At 43.3% G+C, this 24,643-nt stretch overlaps 1 protein-coding gene across 1 annotated transcript in view; it reads right to left on the minus strand.

The window, feature by feature from the left end:
* The window catches only part of brwd1 (bromodomain and WD repeat domain containing 1), a 31,482-nt gene that overhangs the window by 3,262 nt on the left and 3,577 nt on the right, over window positions 1-24,643 (minus strand). Inside the window, exons 8-42 of the mRNA XM_048263900.1 lie at window positions 23,397-23,618; window positions 22,795-22,895; window positions 22,301-22,371; window positions 21,768-21,868; window positions 21,584-21,624; window positions 20,781-20,876; window positions 20,367-20,523; window positions 19,485-19,619; window positions 19,022-19,150; window positions 17,326-17,551; window positions 16,783-16,977; window positions 15,605-15,755; window positions 14,734-14,863; window positions 13,457-13,588; window positions 12,978-13,045; window positions 12,470-12,692; window positions 12,092-12,208; window positions 11,560-11,667; window positions 10,720-10,844; window positions 9,907-9,989; window positions 9,132-9,243; window positions 8,732-8,793; window positions 8,387-8,542; window positions 6,869-6,989; window positions 5,945-6,070; window positions 5,716-5,782; window positions 5,476-5,526; window positions 5,236-5,361; window positions 4,171-4,323; window positions 3,738-3,907; window positions 3,303-3,505; window positions 2,853-2,996; window positions 1,488-1,595; window positions 514-888; window positions 112-267 (exon numbers count right to left, since the gene is read on the minus strand). Coding sequence (XP_048119857.1) covers window positions 112-267; window positions 514-888; window positions 1,488-1,595; window positions 2,853-2,996; window positions 3,303-3,505; window positions 3,738-3,907; window positions 4,171-4,323; window positions 5,236-5,361; window positions 5,476-5,526; window positions 5,716-5,782; window positions 5,945-6,070; window positions 6,869-6,989; window positions 8,387-8,542; window positions 8,732-8,793; window positions 9,132-9,243; window positions 9,907-9,989; window positions 10,720-10,844; window positions 11,560-11,667; window positions 12,092-12,208; window positions 12,470-12,692; window positions 12,978-13,045; window positions 13,457-13,588; window positions 14,734-14,863; window positions 15,605-15,755; window positions 16,783-16,977; window positions 17,326-17,551; window positions 19,022-19,150; window positions 19,485-19,619; window positions 20,367-20,523; window positions 20,781-20,876; window positions 21,584-21,624; window positions 21,768-21,868; window positions 22,301-22,371; window positions 22,795-22,895; window positions 23,397-23,618 — 4,741 coding nt within the window. The remainder of the gene's footprint in view (window positions 1-111; window positions 268-513; window positions 889-1,487; window positions 1,596-2,852; window positions 2,997-3,302; window positions 3,506-3,737; window positions 3,908-4,170; window positions 4,324-5,235; window positions 5,362-5,475; window positions 5,527-5,715; window positions 5,783-5,944; window positions 6,071-6,868; window positions 6,990-8,386; window positions 8,543-8,731; window positions 8,794-9,131; window positions 9,244-9,906; window positions 9,990-10,719; window positions 10,845-11,559; window positions 11,668-12,091; window positions 12,209-12,469; window positions 12,693-12,977; window positions 13,046-13,456; window positions 13,589-14,733; window positions 14,864-15,604; window positions 15,756-16,782; window positions 16,978-17,325; window positions 17,552-19,021; window positions 19,151-19,484; window positions 19,620-20,366; window positions 20,524-20,780; window positions 20,877-21,583; window positions 21,625-21,767; window positions 21,869-22,300; window positions 22,372-22,794; window positions 22,896-23,396; window positions 23,619-24,643) is intronic.

The following is a 24,643-nucleotide window of genomic DNA, read 5'->3' on the forward strand; positions in this document are numbered from 1 at the left end:
ATTGGTTGGAAAATAATCAAGTAAATAGTCAACAATTAAATAAAATGATGATTAAAAATAATTGAATATTGAGAGTTCATTCCCAAAACATGGCAATAACGTAGTACTCACCATGGCGTCCCTTGGAGGCACTTTTCCTCATTGGTCGAAGGCACCTTCCTTTGCGCTCTCCGTTCCGACGTGATGAGTCACCACTCTCCTTACTGCCCTCCTCCTCCTCCTCCTCCTCCTCCTCCTCACTCCCAGACTCTTCATTCTCACTTTCACCTAAAGGTTGCAGCATGGAGGATCAATACAAAACACAGGCTACTCATTTATATATATATATTACTTTTTCATAAAGTGCTCATCTTTATTGTTCACATGTGCCAAAAACAACCTCAAGCTAAATTTAAAAGCTGGAAAAAAATAAATAACTAAGAGCTAGTGAGTAAATGTGTGATACCAAATAGTTGAATATTCATTTCAGTAAGTGTTGTGTTATTAAGAAGATTCAGTTGCAGAGCTACATACTCTGTGAAGGTTTCTGGCCCTCCGACTCCGAGCTGCTGTGCAGTACTGCTTTGCGCTTGCTGGAGCGAGACCCCTGGTTCCTGCTTGACCTCCTACTGTCCTCCGGCTCCTCTTCGTCATCCTCCTCCTCTTCAGAGGCATCAAGCATCTTAAACCTAGTGGCGGCAGCCCGAGCGGTCTTCCTCGTCTTGGGTCTGCGTGATATTGACTCATCATCATCCTCATCGTCGCAATAATCATCATCCTTCTCGTCTTCCTCCTCGTCTTTGGTGAAGATGTCGGACTCCTGAGAGGTCTGGCGGGCGATGTGATTTAAACGCCTTCGTCTCTCCAGGCGCGAAGCCCTGTCATCGCCATTCATTTGAGCGTGGGTTTCTACGGAAAACAAAGAGAAAGAAAAAGCCCACACATGAACAACTGGCTGTTAGTGGTCAGCTCCCCTAGTTACCCCAACTCCCCTAATTACCCTCAATACACCTCAATTATCCCACAATTCGCACATAGCCACATAACCTAATCATACTTTCTGTCTTTGTTGGTTAAAATAAAATAGAACTGAGCAGGGCTTAAAGAAAGAACAAATTCTGTGCCTGAAGTTATCAGAAACTTTCGACGCTGTTATACATCTGTTACGTGTTAATGATGATCCATTTTCAAATAGCCTGGCCCGCCTGAGAACTTTAAGGCCTGTAAAGGGCCCCACGCATTGGCGCCAACATGAGTATAGCACACTCCGCTCCCGAAATTTGATTACATTAGATTCCATTATTTTCAATACAACTCCGCACACCAGTGTTGCACTTTGCCGCCACCACTGATGGATTACGATTCAGTTATATTTTGTCGGAACTGCTCAAGTAAAATCCATTGTTTATTCAATCCTGCTTGGCAGTTAAAATTTTCAGCGCTGACGTGCTTGGCAAGTGACAGCACACTCATGTTGGCGCTTATTTGCAGAGTGCTTAAGTGCTCACCTGGTCTCCTCCGGTCCAAGGCCTCTGCGTGTTTCCTTCTGAGCCTGGTGCTTCTGCTGGGGTAACTCCTGGCAGACAAGCCCTCGTTCTCACTCTCACTCTCTGGCACTGAACACAGAGACAATACATCACATTTTAGCAGCTTAGGGTGGTCATTTGTTTCTCTGCAGTTCGTGTAGTCATTTGTTGTTAGTCATGAAGAATATTGGTGAATTTCAATATCGTACTCTCTTTGTCTCGGCCAAAGGAGTTGGCTGAGACCGGATGTTTTATTTATAAACAGGATGTTTATTTTAAGAAAACAGAGTGTTTCTACCTATAACTCCAAAAGGTTTATTAATTAACTGTTCTCCCCCCACAAGCAACATTTACATTACAGTAATTTCCTGTGTATTAGTCACATTGTGTATAAGCCACAGGACAGTGTTTTATGCAAGGTAAGAGAAACAAAACCAAACATAACCTCATAGCTGAAGAAATTTAGCAAAATCAATGAATAAGCCACGGCTAATAGTTGGGAAATTACGGTTAGAAGGGTTACTTCGGGGGCATCTCTTCCACTATTTGCTCCTCATCCGACCCCAGACAGATATGTAGATTCTGACACTATATCTGACGACTGTCTTCTCTGGCTCAGTGCTTTTTGTTACCCTGGCTTACGTTAGTAACATTGAATGCTGAATGCTGTGTGTGGGTACTCTGCTGTAACATCCAGAATAAAGAACTATCGCCCGCTCTATACAGTAGCTAGCATGATTGGATTTAAAATCTAATGTTAATCAACTCATTTGGAATTAAGACGACTACTTTTACATGCATTCTTCAGTCATGACTATAGTCACAGTCAGTGATTAATCATGGAGTCATTTGTTACTCATTCTTTATCAATGATCTATGTGAGACGCTTATTGTTTGCTCTACCTAAGATAGCTTTGCAAGACAGCAACTTGGGCTATAATCTTTAACTCCAGAGTCATACTCTAACTGTGTATTGTAACTCCAGAGGCATGTATTATTTGTGATGATTTAAGGCCCATTCACACCAAGAACGATAACGATGACTATAAATAAATAAATAAATAAATAAATAAATAAATATCGCTCTCGTTAATATGAATGACGACGTTCATACAAACTATAACGATAACGACATGAAGAATGATATCGTTGGGATCACTTTCAGAGCAATTTTCAGAACGATAAAAAGTTAATAGCCAATAAGAACCCATCGAATTTTAACCGTCACATTCATTAACACAAGGAGAGACTTTGTTTATCGTTGTTCAGTGTGAACGCTTTAATCGTTATGATTATAGTTATCATTATCGTTCTTGATGTGAATAGCCCTTTAGACAGCATGCTTACGAGTCCTCATCCTCCTGTGGGGGACCACTCTGCTTCGTGTGGCACGGCCTGACCACAGAGAGTCTCTCCCGAGATGCCGTCGAGACGAACCCCGCGATTTGCCCTCCGAGTCGTTCAGACTCATTTCGCTCTCACTCTCGGACTCTGAAAAACAGCACATCAGAGAGGGCAACACACATTAAGATGACACCTCATCTCACTACCACCCAGAATACAAGGAACTAACTTTACAATCGCTAAACATTGCCACACGTAATTCTGTGAAATTAGCCATTCCTGTTTCCTATTTGGACAACAGCTAATGATTTTTCATTGAATGACCAGTATTGTGTACCTGGTAGTGTATACTTCTATCAATACTGACTGGCACCTGATACTGAAGCTGAAGCCAGCAAACCAGCTACATAAGAAGTTATGACAAATCTTTCGTTGGGTAAAAGAGACACCTACCCGGAGTGGAGGAGGCTCCTTTGGAGTCATCATCATCATCATCATCATCGGAGGAGGAAGAGTGTGTGGGGGACCTGCGCCCTCCGTGTCGCCGGCGCGTCCTCCTACTGCTCCTCTCCGCTGCAGTCACTTTGGCTGAGGTAGATTTGGTTGGAGACGTCTCCACCTTTTCCTGAGCATTCAGAGCAGCCCTTTTCTGGTTGCTGGGAAGACAGGACAGGGGGGTTACTCTGACAAACTTTTAAAAGGTATAAGATTATTTAAAAACAGACATTAACAAGTCTGTGTGTGTGTGTGTGTGTGTACACGTCCTCAGCTTTGAGATGGGGAAATGGGGTTACTGGTGCGTAGATTCTCACAGAGTCTCTTGTCAGTGTTCCGAGTAAGGTTAGCGTTAGGTAACCTGCTAAGTTGTACGGAGACACAAGAACCCACCTGGTGGATCCGTGGCCTGGCGTCTGAGGTTCCTGGTATTGCTGCCTTTTGCGGAACCTCTGGCTGCGGCGCAGCTTTGCGCTACTCTTCACTGCCGTCTTGTAATCAGATATGATCGTTCTGATGCGCTCTTCGAAGAACGCAGAGAGACGCAGAGTCATACTGTAGATCTGAGGACAGACAGAGTCATTTGAAATTATTATCACTTTTCTTGTATAATAATCTGTAAAAGGATCATGAATAGTGTTATACATCAAAGCTCAATTGATGATACCGTATTATTTCCAGAGGATTCTAAAATAAGACTCATTGCAACACAAACCTCATGAATTCATGAAAAGGATCATGAATAAAGTGTTATACATCAAATCTCAATTGTTGATGCCGTATTATTTCCAGAGGGTTCTAAAATAAGACTCATTGCAACACAAACCTTTGAGCGCTTGTTTGGTGTGTAGGCTTTTGCATTGACAAAGATAAGACGAATATCTTTGCAAAATTCGATGGGGTTTTCATATCGGTCCTGCTCTATGATGTTCCGCACAGTTTCAAAATCCATCGGCGAGTGAATGATATCTGCATAATCCTGAAAAAAAAAAACAATCAAGGCATAAAAATCAACAGTGCCACAATTTTCCTGACTGAAATCAATCAAATCCGGACATTTTCCGGTCTTACTACAAAACTACACGGATTGACATCATTTTGGTCTCAAACACAAATTTATACTTGTCGTCATCCAAAAATAGACTAGGTTGTTGTTAGACCGGAGTTACGGTTTAAAGCCCCTTAGTCATCAGAAACGTTCAAAGCCGTTGTGTACGATTATACATTCATTTCCAATTCTTAACCGGACTGTCCCATGACTGAATTCCTGCACTGTGTCTGGGAGCTCTAATGCCCCGTTCTATTTGTCTTTTCAAGTCGTTTTCGGTTCAAACTTGCAAAGGAAATGCCCAGGGAACTACGACTAGTCACCTCGGTCCAACCCAGAGTACTACGAGTTTGAATTTCCAAGATGGCTGCGCTCATTAACAGTAAATGTGAGCCTTATATGCTCTGTTTATTAGCATTGGATTTGTTTATTGTTGGATTTGTGTCGCATTAAATCAACAGTGTCCAACCTCTATCTGTCGCTATGATACTATGACGTTTGTTTGGGTAAAACACTGTAATGCTTCGTTACAAACTGGCTAGTAACAACTGCTAACAATAGTCAAATGTTAACACACAGTAGCACAGCTGGTTGACAAACAGAACGCAAACAGCTCGTATGACATGACGTCACTGACGAGCTCAGAGTTCGCTAAAAGACAAATCGAACGGGGCATAAGCCCTCCTCAGACCATGGCAGAGCTTCAGAGCACTTCTTTAAAGGGTTGGCTGGCGTTCTCAGAGCAGGTTTTTAAACGGTTGGCTGGCGTTCTCAGAGCAGGTTTTTAAAGGGTTTGCTGGCATTCTCAGAGCAGGTCTTTAAAGGGTTGGCTGGCGTTCTTACGGGGAATTCTATGGGGTCCACGGGATGGCGGAAAGGCTCCGAGTCCTCGCACTCGAATATGTAGTTCACCAGGCGCCTACACTGCTCCTTCCATGCGTCTGGATCAGGAGCAGGCTCTGCTGCAGTCTACACACACACAAACACAACAAAGTCAAGTTAGAGGGTGAACACTAAATGGCAGTTTAGTTTGTCAAGGGGTTGTTTTGAACACTGCCTGAATTGTCCGAAATATTAAAGTACCTGACGTAGAGCATGTCCAGATGATGTTCCGGGCACATCAGCCTCCATGTCCTGCAGACAATCAAATGGACCAGTTCGATTTCCACACCACACAATACCGATTCATAATGACTGGATAAAACATCCACTATTTCCATGTGGACTTCCAAAGTCATTTAGTTTCATTGACGAAATGAAAGGTTGGATTAAAAGTTGGATGAAAAGTGCTTATATGTTAGTGTGTATTTCCAAATGAGTTACCTCATCAGAGTACTCGAAGTTCTCCAGTGCATTGTAGATCTCTATGATGTCCGTACAGTCTGGCTTACTGGTAGCAGAAACATAATTTACACTAACAGTTATTTTATGCACCAATACCAAGCCGGCTGACCATATTAAAACGGGGAAAGACAAGAGGAGCCAAGAAAATCTCCACAGCTGAAAGAGAGCCATGGAGACAGAACACCAGCAGCAGGGGAAGGGGTCCTACCCAATGAACTTGAGGAGGGCATCAGTGATGAGTTTGGCAGAGTCTGCAATTTTGCTGCGAGGCTCGTTGAAGGTCTTGGCGTTGAGGAATATGTGTTTGACGTCCCAGACTAGTGCAGAAACTCGCCTGCAGACACACACACACGTGCTCAGGACCACTTCTTAACTTGAGCACAACCTCTATTGCATAAGCAGACAAAAAAAAAAAAAAAAAAAAAAAAAAAAAAAAAAACACATTCAGGGGGGTACTGTGGCGCTACAGGCTACCATGTAGAGGTGCCCACGGGGACCCTGGTTCAAATCAGACCTGCCGTCCTATCCCATCTCTCTCTCCCACTCACTTCCTGTCTATCTTCACTGTCCTATCCGAATAAAGGCAAAAAAGCCAAAAAATATACTTTAAATAAATAAATAAATAAATAAATACGGTGGAGGCACTCAGATTGACAGTAGTAGCTAGAACCCGACACAAACAGCCCTAGTGCTCACTTTCTGCTGAATCGGAGCGGAACATGAGGAGAATAAGCCCAGATTCCCACCGAGTCTGTCTCAGTCTCCGTCCTGCCCTCAGAAGTGTCCCAGGAGAGACTCTCTGCTCTGCGCCACTTCACAGATACTAGGGCCTACTTGGCTAATTTTGGAAGAAAGGTGCTTCTGGGACACTTCTGGAAGCAGTTATCACAGCCAGAGCTGAACGCGGCCGGAGGTGGTGTCAATGCGAGGTAAAAGGAGGGAGAGAAGGCCGCACTTTGAATAAGTTAATTTTACAGCAATAAAATAAACTTCTGCAAAATGTGGTCTTTTGTCCCTTCTTCTACTAAGCTACAGCTCTGGTCCAGGATTCTAAGAATCTAAAGAGAGACTGAGTGAAGCCCGTTCCGATCCCTGTGTAAATGCAGTGGTTACAGACAGACTGCAGCCAGACCTGTAGAAGCGATGCTGGAGCCTCATGCGAACGGTCCCCAGGTCCGTGGGGTACGCGATGACCGTGCAGTACTCGGGGTACTGGCTGATGTCCACCGGGCCAGAAAACGGACCGGCGATATCTGGAGAAACACAGACAGAGGACAAGCGTCAATCAGTCAAACGTAGCATTGCCTCCACCCCATCCCCATTGATCTGTTACATTGTAATATATTCTTCATTTATTTTAACAGCCTCACATGCTTAAGTTCAACCACAAATCCTTTTAGGCAAGTCCCCCAACTCGGCGGCCATCTTGCAACACACTCTGGGCCGTTATGGGGCAGCTACGTATGCAAGTGAATGGAGAGGCATTCAGGACGTGACATGTGTAGAGGCTAGTGCCATATTGGCGTTACAAACTAACCCCATCCATTTCTATTGCAGTTTTTATCAAACTGCAATAACCACCCTCAATGCTGCACAAAAATAAAGTGCAATATGGATTCAGATGTTAAATGGATCAACGCAAATGACAGATAGTATGCATGCCTGTAGGCAGATATATGTCCATACTGTTTTTTAATGCAATGACTGGGTGTGTATGACTTTATGTATGCTGGTAATGATGTTTCTATGTATTTTTAGGCAACACTAGCACTTAAATGTCTCATGAGGAAGCTTCTCCAACACACATATTGCACACTGCCCTCTCCCCACATACACAGCACACTATCCCATCTCCCCTGTCATCCCCCCAACACACACACCAAGACCCTGGCAGTTGGGTTAGCCCCTTGAGCCGTGGATCTGCCCAAGGTTTCTTCCTTGGTAGGGGAGTTTTCCTTGCCCCTGTTGCTCTTGGGTGCTCTTTGTTGGTGCCCCCCACCCAATCCCAATCCTCCCCCACCTTTTTTATGCAGCCCTTGCCACTTAATCTACTAAACCCCTCTTCTACTGCACTTTTTACCCCCCCCCCATTAATGCACAAATAGGCTGACACCAGACATAATTTCACTGCATTTCTTACTTCCAGTAACTATATGCATGTGACAATAAACTTCCTTGTATCCTTGTAAATTATTTATTATTTTTAAGTATTTATCCTTTATTTTATTTGTTACATAGACTCTATGAATGATGCACTGACTGGAGAGCACTTTAAATTTCATTGTACCTGTGACAAAGACAATAAAGATCTATTCTAGGGCAATTCCACGCAAAACGGTCACATCCATAACGGCAGCTAAATACCATGGCATTGCGTTGGCGTTATGGATGTGACCGTTCTGCGCGGAATTGCCCTCTAGCCTATTGAGTGCTGTGTCTCCCCATCAGAAAGTCTCCGCTTCAACCACTTAGCACCAAAGGTGAGCTGAGCCGACTCGTGCTGGTGACTGCAGTCGAACAACCTACTGGCCCGACATGCTATTTTCACTTGCCTCCAGGCCTGCGGGTCAGTGCTTATGTAGCTTCAGTATCAGGTGCCAGTGAGTACTGATAGAAGTATACACGACTAGTTACACAATGCTGTACGTACCCACGGTGATGAGCTGGTCGATGCCAGCCATGATGCGTTCACACTCTTCATCGCGCGTTCTGACGCCCCACTCTCCCGCCTGGGGCTTGTAGAGGACTTCAATCATCTCCTCTCCGGTAACTGGCACACCTCCCCCCTCAGACTCAGGCTGCTGGGCTACACACACACACACACACACACATTTCTGGTTTAGATGGTATGTTAGCTGTATTTGTATATTTAGTTGAATATGTATGTTGGTAACATATATGTATGTACGTAATGTATATGTATCTTTTGAATGGTATTTATGGGCTAATCAATGGCTGGAGTGCATGGAGTGCAGCTGTAAGGTCTAGTGAGTACCGTTCTCTAGGATGGCCTCCATGTCCCATGGGCTCAGCTTTTCAGTCTCCCCATTGTCCCACCTGGCATGAGCAACACAAAGCACCATGGGATACAGTTACTAGGACAACTGCATGACAATAACACAACTGGGCCATAGTCATCACGCCTCAGAGTAGGTGCTAAAGTGGATTTGAATGTGCTAAAGTGGCTTTGAATGTGATGGTCTTAAAGTAGCTTTCAATGTGATTGTGCTAAAGTGGCTTTGAATGTGATTGTGCTAAAGTGACTTTGAATGTGATTGTGCTAAAGTGACTTTGAATGTGATTGTGCTAAAGTGACTTTGAATGTGATGGTCTTAAAGTAGCTTTGCATGTGATTGTCTTAAAGTGGCTTTGAATGAGATGGTTCTCTCTCTCACTTGACTTTGAAGCACTGGAAGTGGCTGTCGGGATACTCGAGCTGATACGGCTCCTGACACACGATGGACCCAAACCACCAGCAGTCATCGATAACGGAGCGAAACCGATCGTCTGTGATCGAGAGAGAGAAATAAAAACAAAGACTGAGAGCACGTACAGGGGCTGTCGGAACTGTCGTGAATGAAACGAATGACTAATAACAAATAAAACGCAATGAGGTCCAATGGTCGGCACTCTCTTTGAAACCACTGCTGCCTGCTTAAATGGGAATAGGTGACAAAAACATAGACTTACTGTCAGACATGCACAGAATATCTTAATGTTCTTAAAGGTTGCATCAGCGATGGTGGGGAAACGTCACTTCTGTTGGCTTTCAAACAAAACAGAGAGCTCGCTCGCTACTCCCTTCCCGCACAATCTAAACTCCTGAACGCGCATCTCGTCGGTTATTGGTTGGAACACTTTATTTTGCCTTTGAGTGGTTGGCAACACTTGTTGTTAGTAATTGTTTTTGTGTCCAGATCTCAGAGCCTAGGCTGCCTACAGAGATGCGTTTTTTTGACAGCCTGCTTATTGGGCGGGCAGCTAGCAGATCATTAGGAAAGATTAGATGAATGTCATCATTTATATTTGGGCCTACAACCTTTAAGAACAAGTACAGTGCCTGTATTGGTGCCTGCTGTAAAAAAGATCATTCAAAAAAGACATGTTTTTATGGACCCCATGTTTTGGCACATGGCTGATGTTGACTCTTAAAGGAAATGGTCTACTCACTTGGCTGCCATAGTCTGTTCCGGGCGTCGTCGTAACACTGCCGCAGAACCAGGAAGTCAATCACGTCTGGCATATCATGATACCTAGAGATGAGGGACCGTGGCATTACAGTTTGCCATTTCTCAAGTGGCTACACAGCTGACTACACAGGTTTTTGCAGGACAGAAAACTAAAATAACCCTCTATTTATTAGGCATGATTTCTGAAGACATGAAAAAGACTATTTCATAATACATCATACGATTCATCCTCAGATCACTTAAATGGACTTTTTTCCAGAACTTTCCACAAATTACCAAACACACACACATTCCTACTCACCCTACCAACACACACACAAACAAACACACACAGGCCTTAACTCTAAGAATGCATACTAGTACTGAACCCATGATTAATATGGCAATGTTGTCTGAACCTTGTCCAAGCATGAACGGCTAGGGTGATAAAGTCAAACTAAATTACAAATGATAGCTCTTAAAATCAATACATTTACATGTAGTCATTTAGCATACACTGTTGTTCAAAGCGACTTACATACGTCAACTACATTACAAAGGGATTACATAGTCCCCGGAACAACTTGCTCAAGGGCACAATGGTGGTAGCCGGGAATTGAACCCACAACCTTTCAGGCTACTGCATGCTAGGTCAGCTCCTTAACCACTACACTACTTAACTGCTAGACTACAACCACCGCCCCAAACAGGCTGTATTCATAAATATGGCAGAACACCTAATCAATCACTATTAACACTTCTCCTCCCATGTGTTTGCACAATACAATACCCAGTAGCTATCCGTCAGACTCACTTGATGGAGAAAGACTTGTCTGTTGTCCTGCCTGTACCATGGTCAATCAGCGTGAGCTTCAGACAGCAGAGGGTGGGAGGACACACCTCGTACTTGATTGCTGTGATCTTCACAAACTCTTGGTCCTGCAACATAGGACACAGACACACATACACAATCAAAGTTACTCACACACAACCAAAAAATTATGCAGCAGGTGCTAAAAAATGGTCACACATTGCATTCATTATTAAAAACCTTAAAACACAGACACACACACACCTCCTAAAACAGTAAGGAGATTTAAAAAAAAAAAAGTTTGCTTTAAGCTTAGACTCTGCTTAAAGTTCTAGTTCAACATGCACATACTTTAGGGATGTTTGTTAATGACCCAAAAACATAATATTTACTATAAAACATACTACAAGACACATCACAAGCTGGATGTCACTTCAAAACTCCAATATGATTTTAAACTAATGTGTGTGTGAGTGTGGTAGACTGAAAGATGGCTAATCTAATGTGTGTGTGGGTGTCCTGAAAGATGGCTAAACTAATGTGTGTGAACTGAAAGATGGCTAAACTAATGTGTGTGTGGACTGAAAGATGGCTAAACTAATGTGTGTGTGTGGACTGAAAGATGGCTAAACTAATGTGTGTGTGTGGACTGAAAGATGGCTAAACTAATGTGTGTGTGTGTGTGTGAACTAAAAGACGGCTAAACTAATGTGTGTGTGTGGTGAACTAAAAGACGGCTAAACTAATGTGTGTGTGTGTGTGTTGAACTGAGAGATGTCTAAACTAATGTGTGTGTGTGGTGAGCTGCTGGGGAGAAGTGCAGATCAATAAAGCCATGCCAACCCTCAGCTCCATCTTCTTCCAGGGCTGCTTGTCCAGGTTGATGGGGTACACGTTATTCCTGCTCACCGCATCCACATAGGCCTCGTGGCCCTGACGGAAATAGATCACCTGCAGGGGGCGCCAGAGAGCCGAGAGGAAGGAGGGGGAGTGTGAGAAGACAGGCAGCTTTTAAGTCAGTCGTACACGGGACAACAGTTGAGGAAGACGTGATTTATTTTAGTTAGTGGTAAAGAATCACACACAAAGAATCTAAACCTCTCAATTTTGATATGTATACTTCTATACCTAAGTGAAGATCTGCACTCCAGAGAGCTCCCATTTAACTTATGTTTTATTAGTACTAAAAAAAACTTGAATGGGAGGTCTACCGTGTGCAGATCTTCACTTTTTCTTTAGAACCGTATCTTTGATCCTGCAACTGAATTATATGGATGTGCGTGATTAAACCGTGCTTATGCTACTTCTACACCTAAACCATGTAGACCAGGGTCAAGAACACCACAAACAACAAAAATCTAAAAATAGCGCTTACCTCATCTCCCAATTGCGGGACGAAAGGAGACTTCCTGGGAAAGACGTCCGTGATCCATACAGAGGGCCTGAACTCGTTGGACACTTCCCTGTTAATGGATGGCCGAGCTTTGGGATGCTGGGAAAGCCAAAGGGTCAGAAAGCACAAATAAATTAAATTAAAATTTTTCACCAAGACACTAGACTTTTGTCACAATTAATCAAGAAATCTATAAATGGGATCTTCACTGCTTTCCATATTAACCTAAGGACACTTCCATTGTACATGTCTTACTGTTTCCTAGAGTGGCACTCATTCCAACATAATTACAACATATGCTTATCATGTGATGCTATAGGCAGTTCACCCGTCCCATCGATCCCCGAGTTTCTCACACACCTTGGGTGCTTTACTCTTGGCCTTCTTCTGTTTGCGAGACTGAGATGTTTGTTCCTCTTCATCGCGTGTCGTCTGCTCTTCCTCCTCAGCATCGTCCTCGTCCTCCTCCTCTTCCTCCGAGCTGCTGAGCTTGCGTCGTGACCGTCTCCATGACTGCGGGTTGTTGGGATCTAGGTTTAAGCCGGCGTCAGCCGTCCAATCAGAATACTCGCCAGAGGAGTTGCTGTGAGGGGAAGAGAAGTATGAGCCAATCAGACATCATTGACTATTTCTTTCCATGTGAAGAGTCCAATCTCAATTCAGTCTATTTCTACCCATTTCTGATTTCATCACTGTAAATAAGCCAAATTTGTCCTGCTCTTCGAGTTCATGTCAGACAATGTTTCCGAGTAGATTAATAGTACCACAAGTATACACAAACCTCAGGACTGTTTCTTACTACTCTGTCCTTTTTTAGGTATGTAGATAAACAGGATATTGTTTCACAACGGTTCACGCTGATTTGTACCTAGAGCTGTCACTCTTCCACTCTTCCTCATTGGATGAGTCATTTTCAGTGCCCTCCATGTCAGGGTCCTAAAAAAACAAACAAAAAAAAACAAAAAAGGTCATACAACGTACATGAAGATGGATTTTGCCTCTACGGCTAAAACTTATTCTAAAATGTTTCAGTTTGCTGCCCTAGATTGAGGACTTCAACAGCAGCTCCATACAGACATATGCTAGAAGAAATCCATAAAATGACACACACACACACACACACTCAACGTTTGTCAGCAACAAGAATGTGCATTTTCAAAAGACGATGTGTTGTGTTTTGAATATGAATGGATGTGTAATGTCTATCTCTACTGCATTTTATTAAATGACACAGAATAGCTTAAAGCAGTGACCAGATCCCCTGGTCTGAAGTCAGTGTTTGGGAATCGCAGCTGTGAGCAAGCAGGTAAACATTAGCACGGGATGCTAATCTGAGGTCAGCCGTACCTCAGAACTTGCGGCAGTCTCCTCGCCCTCCTCACAGGAAAACTCGATAAACTCCTCCGCGACGCTATCCTTCCGCTGGCGCTTGCGTGACGGCACCCGCTTCACACAAGGCACCTCATCGTCCGAGTCGTCCTGAGGAGGTTTAAGCCAAAGAACGGTCACTTCACATACTCATTGACCCAGAACACTACGTAGCCAGACACAATATCATTACTTCTTTATGTACATCTATTTGAATCGATCGTTTTAAAAATAATCAATGATGTAATGTAATGTGCCTTTACTTATGGAAGCGGGAATAAAAAGTACACTAATAGGCCAATCCTTAAAGTAACCATCAATATTGTTTACTAAGGTATGATGTTAGACAAACTAATGTTATACTTTGCACAAGAAAACAGAGTAATCTTCAAATCCAAGCAAAATTAGTATTATAACTAGAAGTATCCCTATCAGAATTGATATTGGGACCTTGTGAATTGGAACTGAAACAATTCAGGACATCAGTCAATACCCAGGCTTATCCTCTGGGTCTCCCAGACCACGGGACTGAAAATGAATGGGGCCCACACATCTTTTAAAAGGTGCCATGTGTAAGAATTTAGGTAAAAATATCCAAAAGATGAGCTACACGCATCAAAAGAATGAGTAGAAATATGGGCGATGATGTCATTAAAAAAAAAATAACAAGGTATAGTGCTGCAGAGATATCAGCCAAACTGCAATACACGAGTCTCGGTTGTTACTCTAGGGTAAACCAGCTCACTTTCTGGAGGTATACTGCCCCCATCTTTTATGGAATGTGGAGTATGAATTGATTTTTGGCGGACATCACACATGGCACCTTTAATAGTCTGCATCACTAGTCAGCTAGAGTTCAAATAACAAGCAAGAAATCTGACGAAGAACTCTGGGTTCTAAACTTCACACCGAAATGTAAATGACGGCTATACAATGTGCAGTTCATCCCATAATCAGATATTTTTGAACTAGTATACCAGATATTTTTGACCCAGTATACTAGATATTTTTTGACCCAGTATACTAGATATTTTTGACCCATCCTTATGGATTCTGGGCTATGAGCATCTTTTCTTTTCTCAACAATAAGGAGTAAGAGCAACAAGCATGTGAATAACAGCGACATCAACTCCATCAAGGCAGGCAGTGATAACCTCAGGCAAAACAGTTTTTCCCTGCTTTTGCACTGTCCACCAATAGCAAGTGATGGCTTCACAAGTGTGACCAAGTGTGTTGGGTTGGGTTGTGTGTCGTACCCTGAAACCGCCATGAATGATCCTGCGCTTCCTCATGTTGAAGAGTGTCGTCTCCTCCTCGCCTTTGGCCGTTCGGAAGCACTCCTGATACCTGAGGGGAAAGACAGATCGAGAGAGGCGTTTAGTTTGACTGACAGCGCTTGGCAAAATGGCTCATGCACACCGTGGATTTGTGCCAATATTTATACAGGACCGATGGTAGTATACATGTTGTTTTATTTAATTGCCATTCTGTTAAGCTTATGGTATTAGAACACTCACGAGTTCTGTATGCAAGTATGTAGCCTACTGCTATAAACTTCAATCCAACAGAGGGCGCTGTCTACAATTGAAACCATGGTAAATAAACATTGCTCTTCTTTACTGTCCTTGATGACAATGCAGCACTTGCAATGCAAAACAAGCAGTACAATTAAAATGGGTATTGCACATAACAGAGAAGTGGACTGTGAATTCCGTGTGTGTTTTGTGATGAGTGTCAGATCAAAAGTAATGTGTTAAATTCCCCAAGAATGCATTTTTAACCTTGTCATATATGTGGATTATGTAATGGCACTGCTGTGCAGTGTGTGTGTGTGTGTGTGTGTGTGCACATGTATGCCTGAGTGACACAGGTGTGATACATGTGGACAAGTAGTGAGGTTGTGATTCTGTATTGTATGATATCCTTGGTGCGTGGGTGTGTGTGTGTGGGTGTGTGTGTGTGTGTGTATATATATATATATATATATATATATATATATATATATATATATATATATATATATATATATATATATATATATATCTATATATACCGGTGGAGGTGATGCTGTTGTGTGATTTATGTGTGCTGAACTCTCCCCAACGTGGTGCAGCGGGGAGCGACCACTTGCGTCGCCGCCAGGCCTGCAGGTCCCTCTCGGTGGCCATCTGGCTGCGGGGGGCGTTCTGATGCATCTGCCGCACGCCCTCGACCTGACCACTCCGCCGCAGCCCTACGTTAGGAGACGACTGTAGCTCCATGCGCTCGTTCATGGACACTGGGAGAAAAACACAGGGAAGGAGGGAGAGTTAGAGAGCGGTTGTTACGTTGGGTCGTTTTTTTCCCCCAACCATAGGATGACCTCAGAAAAATTTGCAGTGATCTCTGGATTTTTTCCGGAGCTGTACAACTCCAAATCAGAAAAAGTTGGGACGTTGTGTAAAATGCAAATAAAAACAGAATGTGATAATATACAAGTCTCGTAAACCCATATTTAGCAGCCAAAAGCACATCGACAACATGTTGAAAATGAAAATCTTGACTATTTCATGTCAATTATATGATCATTTTGAATTTGATGTCAACAACACACACAGTCACAGTCATTTGGGTTTCGAACTGAGCACTAAAACATTGTGTCCAAAAGACCACGGCCATCCAATATTGTTTTTCAGCTCCATCCCTAGTTTGCAAAGATTTCTGTACTTACTCTAAATAGTTATTTTCTTTATTATTACACTTTTCCAGCATTTTGTTACCGTCATCCCAACTTAATTTTAAACGTGTTGCTTAAAATAAACATATAATTTAAATGAAATAGTCAAATTTGTCATTTGCAACATTTGATATGTTGTCTGTGTCCTTTTGGCATTTAAGTAGGAGTGTACGAGATTAGCGGATTTACATTCTGTTTTTATTTGCATTTTAAACAACATGCCAACTTTTTCTGATTTGGGGTTGTATATTCACTCTGGTCTAGTGAACATGGTCAGATGTGTGGTTGTATATTCACTCTGGTCTAGTGAACATGGTCAGATGTGTGCTGATTTGGGGTTGTATATTCACTCTGGTCTAGTGAACATGGTCAGATGTGTGCTGATTTGGGGTTGTATATTCACTCTGGTCTAGTGAACATGGTCAGATGTGTGGTTGTATATTCACTCTGGTCTAGTGAACATGGTCAGATGTGTGCTGATTTTGGGTTGTATATTCACTCTGGTCTAGTGAAGATGGTCAGATGTGTGGTTGTATATTCACTCTGGTCTAGTGAACATGGTCAGATGTGTGCTGCGATGTCGTCGCACCTCTGCGGGGGGTTCCGGGAGCGGGTAGGGGGGCCGGGGGGGGCGCCACTGCTCCTTCGGGCAGCGCTGGGATACGCCGGTCCTGATTTTGCTGCAGGACCCGGATGGCCTGGTCTAGAGCACTCCGACCGACCGCCACCTCCACACTCTCGCCAGGCTGCTGGCTAATTACCTGCTCTACTACCTCCCCGTCACCTGGGGGAAACATGGGACACACACACACACCCTTTAAGGTCACTTCTATCAGGCTGACAGAGCTGCATGACATAAATACATATCATATTTAAATCCAAATAATGTAACCCCTTACTGACAGTTCGACAGCCTGAAAAACATTAGCATTATACAGCATAATTTTGATGCAAATGACAATTATGCAAATTTGTAACTGCAATTACATGATCCAATACTTTACAATTACATGATCCAATACTTTACAAATCATTCAGAATTATAAATTATAAAACACATTTGTAGTAATTTTCATATCATACATCAAGGATGTAAAAAGAGGGCAAATGAAGATGCGCTTGCGTTACGTACTTGTGGCCACGTAGCCCAGCTGTGGGACCAGGTGTTCGTCGGCGATGTTCTCTCGGCCCGGCACAAGGCGCTGGTACCTGGGGGGGTGTGGGTTGCCGTCGACATCCACCAGGAAGGGCGGGGGCATGAGATGGGGCGCCTGTTGCGTCTGCTCGTCCAGAACGAAGCCGTTGGCATCGCGGATCAGTGGCCGGTAGTCCGTGTGAAAGAACACCTGGTCTGGAAGCTACGGGACACAACACAATGGGTGGAGGGAGTTGTAGCAGCAAAAGCCCATCACACAAACACTTGTTCAATGATATAAACCTCTTACCTACAGTACAAATAAATTAAGATATTAATATATCAGCAACCAACTATGAAATTGTTTCTTTTTTTTAAGTATGTATTTGTTCAGAGTGAGAGTGTGTTATAGGAGGAATCTGTGAGCCCCCATGTTCATGCCCCCAGAGCGCTGTAGCTGTAGCGCTGTAGCTGCCGGTGCACCTGGTGAAACTAGCAACTCAAGCCCGTGAGCAAAGTAAAACCGATTGTTTTTGGGGTTTTTTTGTACCGGTGACCTCGAGAAACAGAGACCTATGTGGATTTTTGTATTTATTTAATTATTTATTTATTTTTTAAATCGCCAGAATTCTCCTTTATTGTTCACACCACATGCACACTCTATTTCACACACCTAATTCACATCTAAATGTGAAGTCTGAACGCTGCCAATAGCTCTTGCACAGCGCTCACCTGAACTGTCCTTTGACCCTGAGGCTGTGGTCATGTCTAATCCTGCTGCATGCCCAAAGGCAGGGCTCACCCAGAGGGCAGTTGAGCGGTAGGCAATCTGTTAGATTTACGCTAATCTTATGCCAACAACCCAAGGCAGTTGATTAGAGAAGATTAGCACTTAGTTTTAGGGCCTTGGCACCTATGGCTTGCCCGTCTGACACATTTTGTTTCACAAGGTAAACCCCAACTCTGACACTTGTGACTAACCAGAGACTTTCTAATGAGGATACACGGCTCCCTACAAATGGATGGGGTTAGTTGCGCCAATATGTCAGTAGCCTCTACACATCACGCTGTATGCCTGCCCATTCACTTGCATACGTAGCTGCCCGATAACGGCCCAAAGTGCGTTGCAAGATGGCCGCCGAGTTGGGGGACTTAAAACAGACTTTGGACTAACTGTAACAGACAGATGTTTGCGAAGACATCAAAATGTTGGCTCATTCCAAAACCACATCTGAAGGGACACTACTAGCTTTCCTTCTACAATATAATATAATGTATATAATATAATTTATATAATGTATATAATATAATTTATATAGTACAATTTCTCCAAAGTCCTTTACTACTTAAATTAGACCACCACTTTACACTTCACCTTCACAAGGCATTGAACTGGTACTGAAGCACTAATACATGCAGACCAAATGGCATGAACTTCACACCACATTTTTAACAAGCTGCAGGTTGGTCTCCAATCACTTATGAAAAAACACCAAACCACATTTAAACTAGCAGCCTCACCTTCTGGTAGGAAACCACCTGATGGTTTAACTAGCGGCCTCAGCTTGTCGTATGGAACCATCTAATGGTTTAACTAGCGGCTTCAGCTTGTCGTATGGAACCATCTGATGTTTTAACTAGCGGCCTCAGCTTGTCGTATGGAACAATCTGATGTTTCAACTAGCATTCTCACCTTCTCGTAGGGCTTGGAGCTGCCGAAGCCAAAAATGATGAGGTGGCCGTGAGAGTCGGTGCAGGCGAAGCGCTGACCATCCGGCGTGAACTTGCAGTCAAAGACGGCGCCATGACCCTGGCCCTCAATCTGAACACACACACATCAAAATGACAAGATGAAACAATAGTTTCAACATAGGCCACTTCACACACTGGAAAAACACACACAAAACTGGGCTTTCAAATGAGGAATGAAGCTTTGTTGTTAGAGGTCTATGTGTAAGCGTTTTTAATAACAAAATCTTCGATCTCTCCAAAGTTTCCTATTTCTCCATCAACCAAATTCTCCAAAGAACCAGCAACTTTGTGATATCCTTTAGCCTGTGTGAGGGCCACATGCCAGGAAAATGCAGAGTGCAGAGTCAATGCAGGTCATCCATGCAAATGGTGCATGACTCATGGCTCGGAGTTTGATCACTCACCATATTGAAGTAGTGCTGTGTCTTTGTGCCTTTCAGGAGGTCCCAGATGTAGACGCTGCCATCGTGGCCGGCCGACAGCATGACCCTGGGGTCGAACGGGTGTGGCTCCAGTACAAACACCTCGGCCTCGTGACCCTGCGGAAAACACAGGACGACCACTGTCTCAACACTGCCATGCTGTTTGGGACTGCACTTGATCCGAAGACTAAAAAAAAACAAAATTGTACTACAACATTCAAGAGCACACTGAATACTACTACTACTACTACTACTTTCCTACAGAATGCATATTTGAATACATGCTTTAGTGCTTGCTCTAGGAGGTTCCAGCTCTGTAAAGCATCTTTAAGAGACTATTTCAATTGTTTTGGTGGCAAATAACTGATCTGAATATTACTACATCATGCTGGGAGGAAGTTCACATCAAACCAAAGCGTTCAGATTCACAAGAGCAGAGTTTTAACTGTAGAACATAGTGGAAAACTCTCACTTGAAAATGGTTTCAACCCATCTGTCTATGGTCTGGGTAATGCAGTAAAGAGGAAGGACGGTGAGCTGAACGCCAGGTGATGAAACAATTCTGCTGGAGACGCCACCGCAAAAGATACCACATGGGTCCATTTCCGTCAGCTTTGAAAGCTAACCAGAGTTATACTGGAGGAACAGCCATTGCCGGTCTCGATTTTACCTTACTGTGCTGGTACTTAGCTCATATAGGTCATATGGACCAAATGCAATTCTGTACTACAACCACCAGGGACACTTGCAGCCAAAGAAAAACCAGGTTATGGGATAAAAATGAAAATGTTGAGATGACAAGGTCTGATTCATATCTTGCCAACCATCCCAGGCAGGTGACAGAAACTCGCAGTGAATCCTTACCTTTAGGATATGTAGCAGCTCTCCTGTGTACGAGTTCCAGACTTTGATCAGATAGTTGTTGACAGCGGTGATGACCGTGTTGTCATGCCGATCCCAGGACACCATGGTAACCTTGGCCTTAAAGAAGAGGTCCTCCCTTACTGTTACAGTTTCAGACCTGAAGAAACAAAAATGTCATAAACCAACAAAACATTAGAAAATATAAACAATAAAAAAAAATGTAGTCATATCAGCAGCACCTCTGGTTATTTTCATGACAAAAACAAACAAACTAGCCATTCAACATTCGATACTGTGTAGTTGAAGTATATGCAGTTGAAGAGTACCTACTAAAATCACTTCATATACACATAAGACAAAAGTCCTTTAACTTTGGTACAGTGTGGAAGTGATGTCACGGTGGGCGGTGCTTACGGCAGAGTGGCACTCATGTCCAGAAGAAGGCTCCTCCACTGCTGCCGATGCAGCCGCCAGATTCGTGCCGTTCCATCTCCGCTGCCACTCACAAACCTGAGTAAGGGGAGGAGGGGGAGGGGGCGTCACAGGTCACAACCATTCACTCTCTCCCATCAATCCCCCAAACACACACACACACTCGACAGGATTATTTCCTTCTCTCTTTCTGTTCTTCCATCAGCTCCTTCCTCCATACTTCTAGCTCTGTCTCTCTCTCTCTCTCTCTCTCTCTCTCTCTCTCTCTCTCTCTCGCTCTCTCTCTCTCTCTCGCTCTCTCTCTCTCTCTCTCTCTCTCTCTCTCTCTCTCTCTCTCTCTCTCTCTCTCTCTCTCTACAGCCTTCTCCTTCCTTCCACAGATCTTCATTTCTCTGGCTCGCTCCATGTCCTCCCACACATCCTTTGGCCTCTTCTCATTCTCTCTATCTCTCTCTCTCCCTCCCTCTCCCCCTCTCTCTCGCTCATCCAACCACACACTCTCCTCACAGCTAAAGCTTGTCAGCTGCCTCCTCCTCACCACCACTTCCGTCTGAGCACATTAGAGAAATATTATGCCTGGAGGAAATTACTTCTGTAGCTCATAGAGTTTCATCAGACAAATAAGCTAAATCAGGCATTCAATGCTGCAAAAGCACACTGTTAAAGCAGATGATTACACTATAAGATGAACACTGTGAAGGCAGATGATGCACTTAGAAAAAGAAGAAAAAAAAAGACTTGCCCCCGCCCAAACCCAGTGCTTAATTTTGAAATGTTCCTCCTACCTCTCTCCTGTGTGACAGAACTGGATGCTGTCCACTTTGTCCTGCAGAAGGAGGCGCAACGGATTTGAGAACAAACAAACAAACAAACAAATATTCAATACAAAACGTCACAAAAACTGTCAGTTAATCTCACGGTTAAGGTCTGCCAAAGAAACTGTCTGCACTAGACTGTAAGGTGTCTTACCGTGTGGTCAGATAATTCAGATACTTTCTCTGGATTGCCACATCCCAGGTAATATATTCTGATAACATGGTCTGTGCTGCCCGTTGCTAAAAACATGCCACCTAATGTAAAACAAATGGTTTTTTTAACAACTTCGTTAATGTTTGGAATGAGTCACACAAATGAGAAAAGACAAAGAACACCAATCTATCCAGTGTCCAATACCCATTAATATATAATAGACAATATCCCAAACACACAATCTGGAGGAGAATTCCTATAAATCTTCCTGAAAATGTAAATTACTTGTATACTGCCGTCAACAATCTACTAGTCTAAAAATGACAACAACAACAACAACAACAACAACATCAAAGGTCATGGTCTTGGAAGTGATGTACTCTAGTTGTCAAGAGGGGCACAATGTACACACACAGCAATGGGCATTAACAGATTACAGGGCATACATTTGAATATGTTTGCATTCATACCAGTGTGAACAGAATTACACAGGTATGTCAGTGGGGACAGGTGATGTGACTGTTGTGGCTCACCTGGGCTAAAGGACGAGCAAACCACCTGAACCCCTGGCCGGGGCCGTTCTGTAAACTTATGTGGCCGATCACTTCAGAGCAAAACAAGACAGAAGACAAGTCAAGATTAGCTTTCACCAACATCATGGTCTTGGATCCTCCTGATCAGCAACCCACCAGAAATAGTACACACACACACACACACACACACACACACACACAGATCAGCAACCCACCAGAAATGGTACACACACACACACACACTTATACATACTGAATCTCCAGATGTCTAGATAACTAGGACACAGACTTCATCTCCAGATGTCTAGATAACTAGGATACAGGTACAGACTGCATCTCCAGATGTCTAGATAACTAGGATACAGACTGCATCTCCAGATGTCTAGATAACTAGGATACAGACTGCATCTCCAGATGTCTAGATAACTAGGATACATACTGTATCTCCAGTATTGTTTTGATGTATAGTTTATCGTGATTGAACATTTCCTCACCTGAAATTGATATTATTTACATCCCATTGCCAGAAGCAGACTGTTGCATCAGTACCCGTGGATACCATATATCGTTTTGAGCCCTTGGCAAATGGAGAAAACTGGGGGGAAAAAAAATTAGATACATTTCATGTCAGTGTCATACTAAAAAGGAGTAGAAACAAAGCCAAAAACAAATTTCAGCCAATTTCAAGATCACATACTATTGCCCTCTTACTCAACTTGCTAAAAGTGTCGCATAAAATAGGTGCTGGTCCCAAAATAGAACCAACTCCAGATTTAGGATCTGGATGTAGGCCTTTCCTTTTCTTAAAGTTATATTAGTCATTACAGTTATATTCTGTATAGTTATACTTCTTTAATAGACAGAACAGTGAAAAGAGGACAGGAAGTGAGTTGGATGGAGAGATGGAGGGGTGGGTTCAGGAAATGACCTCCGGTCAGACTCAAACCTGGATCCCTGTGGACAGTGAGGTCATTTATGGTTTGTGACGCTGACGTTCCAACTACACTACGGCTTTCCCCATGCGGGCTTCTCCTGAGCCATCCAGGCTGGGGGCGCAACTCAGTCCCTACCCAGGCGAGATCCAGGTGAAGTGTACCTGTAGCGAGGTAATGGAGCCGGTGTGCCCCTGCAGCACAGCCATGGGGGCACAGGTCCGAAGGCACCACACACGGATGGTCTTGTCGCAGCTGCCGGCGGCGATCAGAGTGTTCTCGAAGTTCACGGCCAGGTCCGAGATCTCGGCCGAGTGGCCCCGCAGCGTGGAGTGAAGCCGCCCGTCGAATGACGACCAAATCTTCACCAAACAGTCGTCTGAGCCCTAGATGGTCAAATCGAACATGTTTTACACCCGCAGGACACAACCAGAACTTCAAACAGTCGTCTGAGCCCTAGATGGTCAAATGGAACATGTTTTACACAAGAAAACTCATAAAGATTTAATATAATATAATCTGTTTCGAACACATTTTATCCTCAGGTCTCCTTTTCAAATACTGGACAAAATTCAGAGGGAGACCATCCAAAATGATTATTCAACGAATAGGTCAACTAGAACCTGAAAATTACTATGATTATTAAGTGGCTCTAAGAAACGTGAGCATATAACTCCTGTGTTGGCTAAGCTGCACTGGTTACCTGTGGAGCAGAGTTAAGTTTAAAATTTTACTTTTTGTCTACAAAGCCCTCAGTGGTTTGGCACCTAGTTACGTAGGTGACCTACTAATTCCTTACAGCACTCCAAGATCACTTAGGTCTTCATCTCAGAATCTTCTCTATATCCCCAAAACACACCTTAAGACTAAGGGTGATGGAGCCTTCTCTGTTGTTGCCCCCCAACTCTGGAATAGTCTACCTGTACATATTAAGTCCTCTCCAACCATTGACTGCTTTAAGTCTAACTTAAAGACTTTCATTTTCTCCCAAGCTTTTAATCTACCTTAATACCCCCCCACACACACACACTCTATTCTTTATTTTATTTTTGACCAATTTGTGTATTATTTCAATTATTTATTTATTTCCCCCCCCCCATGTTATATTGTTGTTGTACCATTGTCATTGTTTTATGTTTGTTTGTAAGCACTTTGGTTCAACTCCGTTGTTTTTAAATGTGCTATAGAAATAAAGTTGACTTGACAAAGTAACAAGTCCTAGCTCTAAAAACAAACGACCCCCCTCAGAAAACTAGGTCCGCACATTCAACTCAACCACAGATGAAATTGAAAGGAAGGCGCAAAGTCAACTCAACCACAGGTGAAACTGAAAGGAAAGCCTTGTGGCTTGAGACTAGGTTAAATGGTGAAGGAAAGAGTTCATCTATACAGCACAATTCATTAACCTTTA

The sequence above is a fragment of the Alosa alosa genome, chromosome 15 (genome assembly GCF_017589495.1).
Source record: "Alosa alosa isolate M-15738 ecotype Scorff River chromosome 15, AALO_Geno_1.1, whole genome shotgun sequence".
NCBI lineage: Eukaryota > Metazoa > Chordata > Actinopteri > Clupeiformes > Clupeidae > Alosa > Alosa alosa.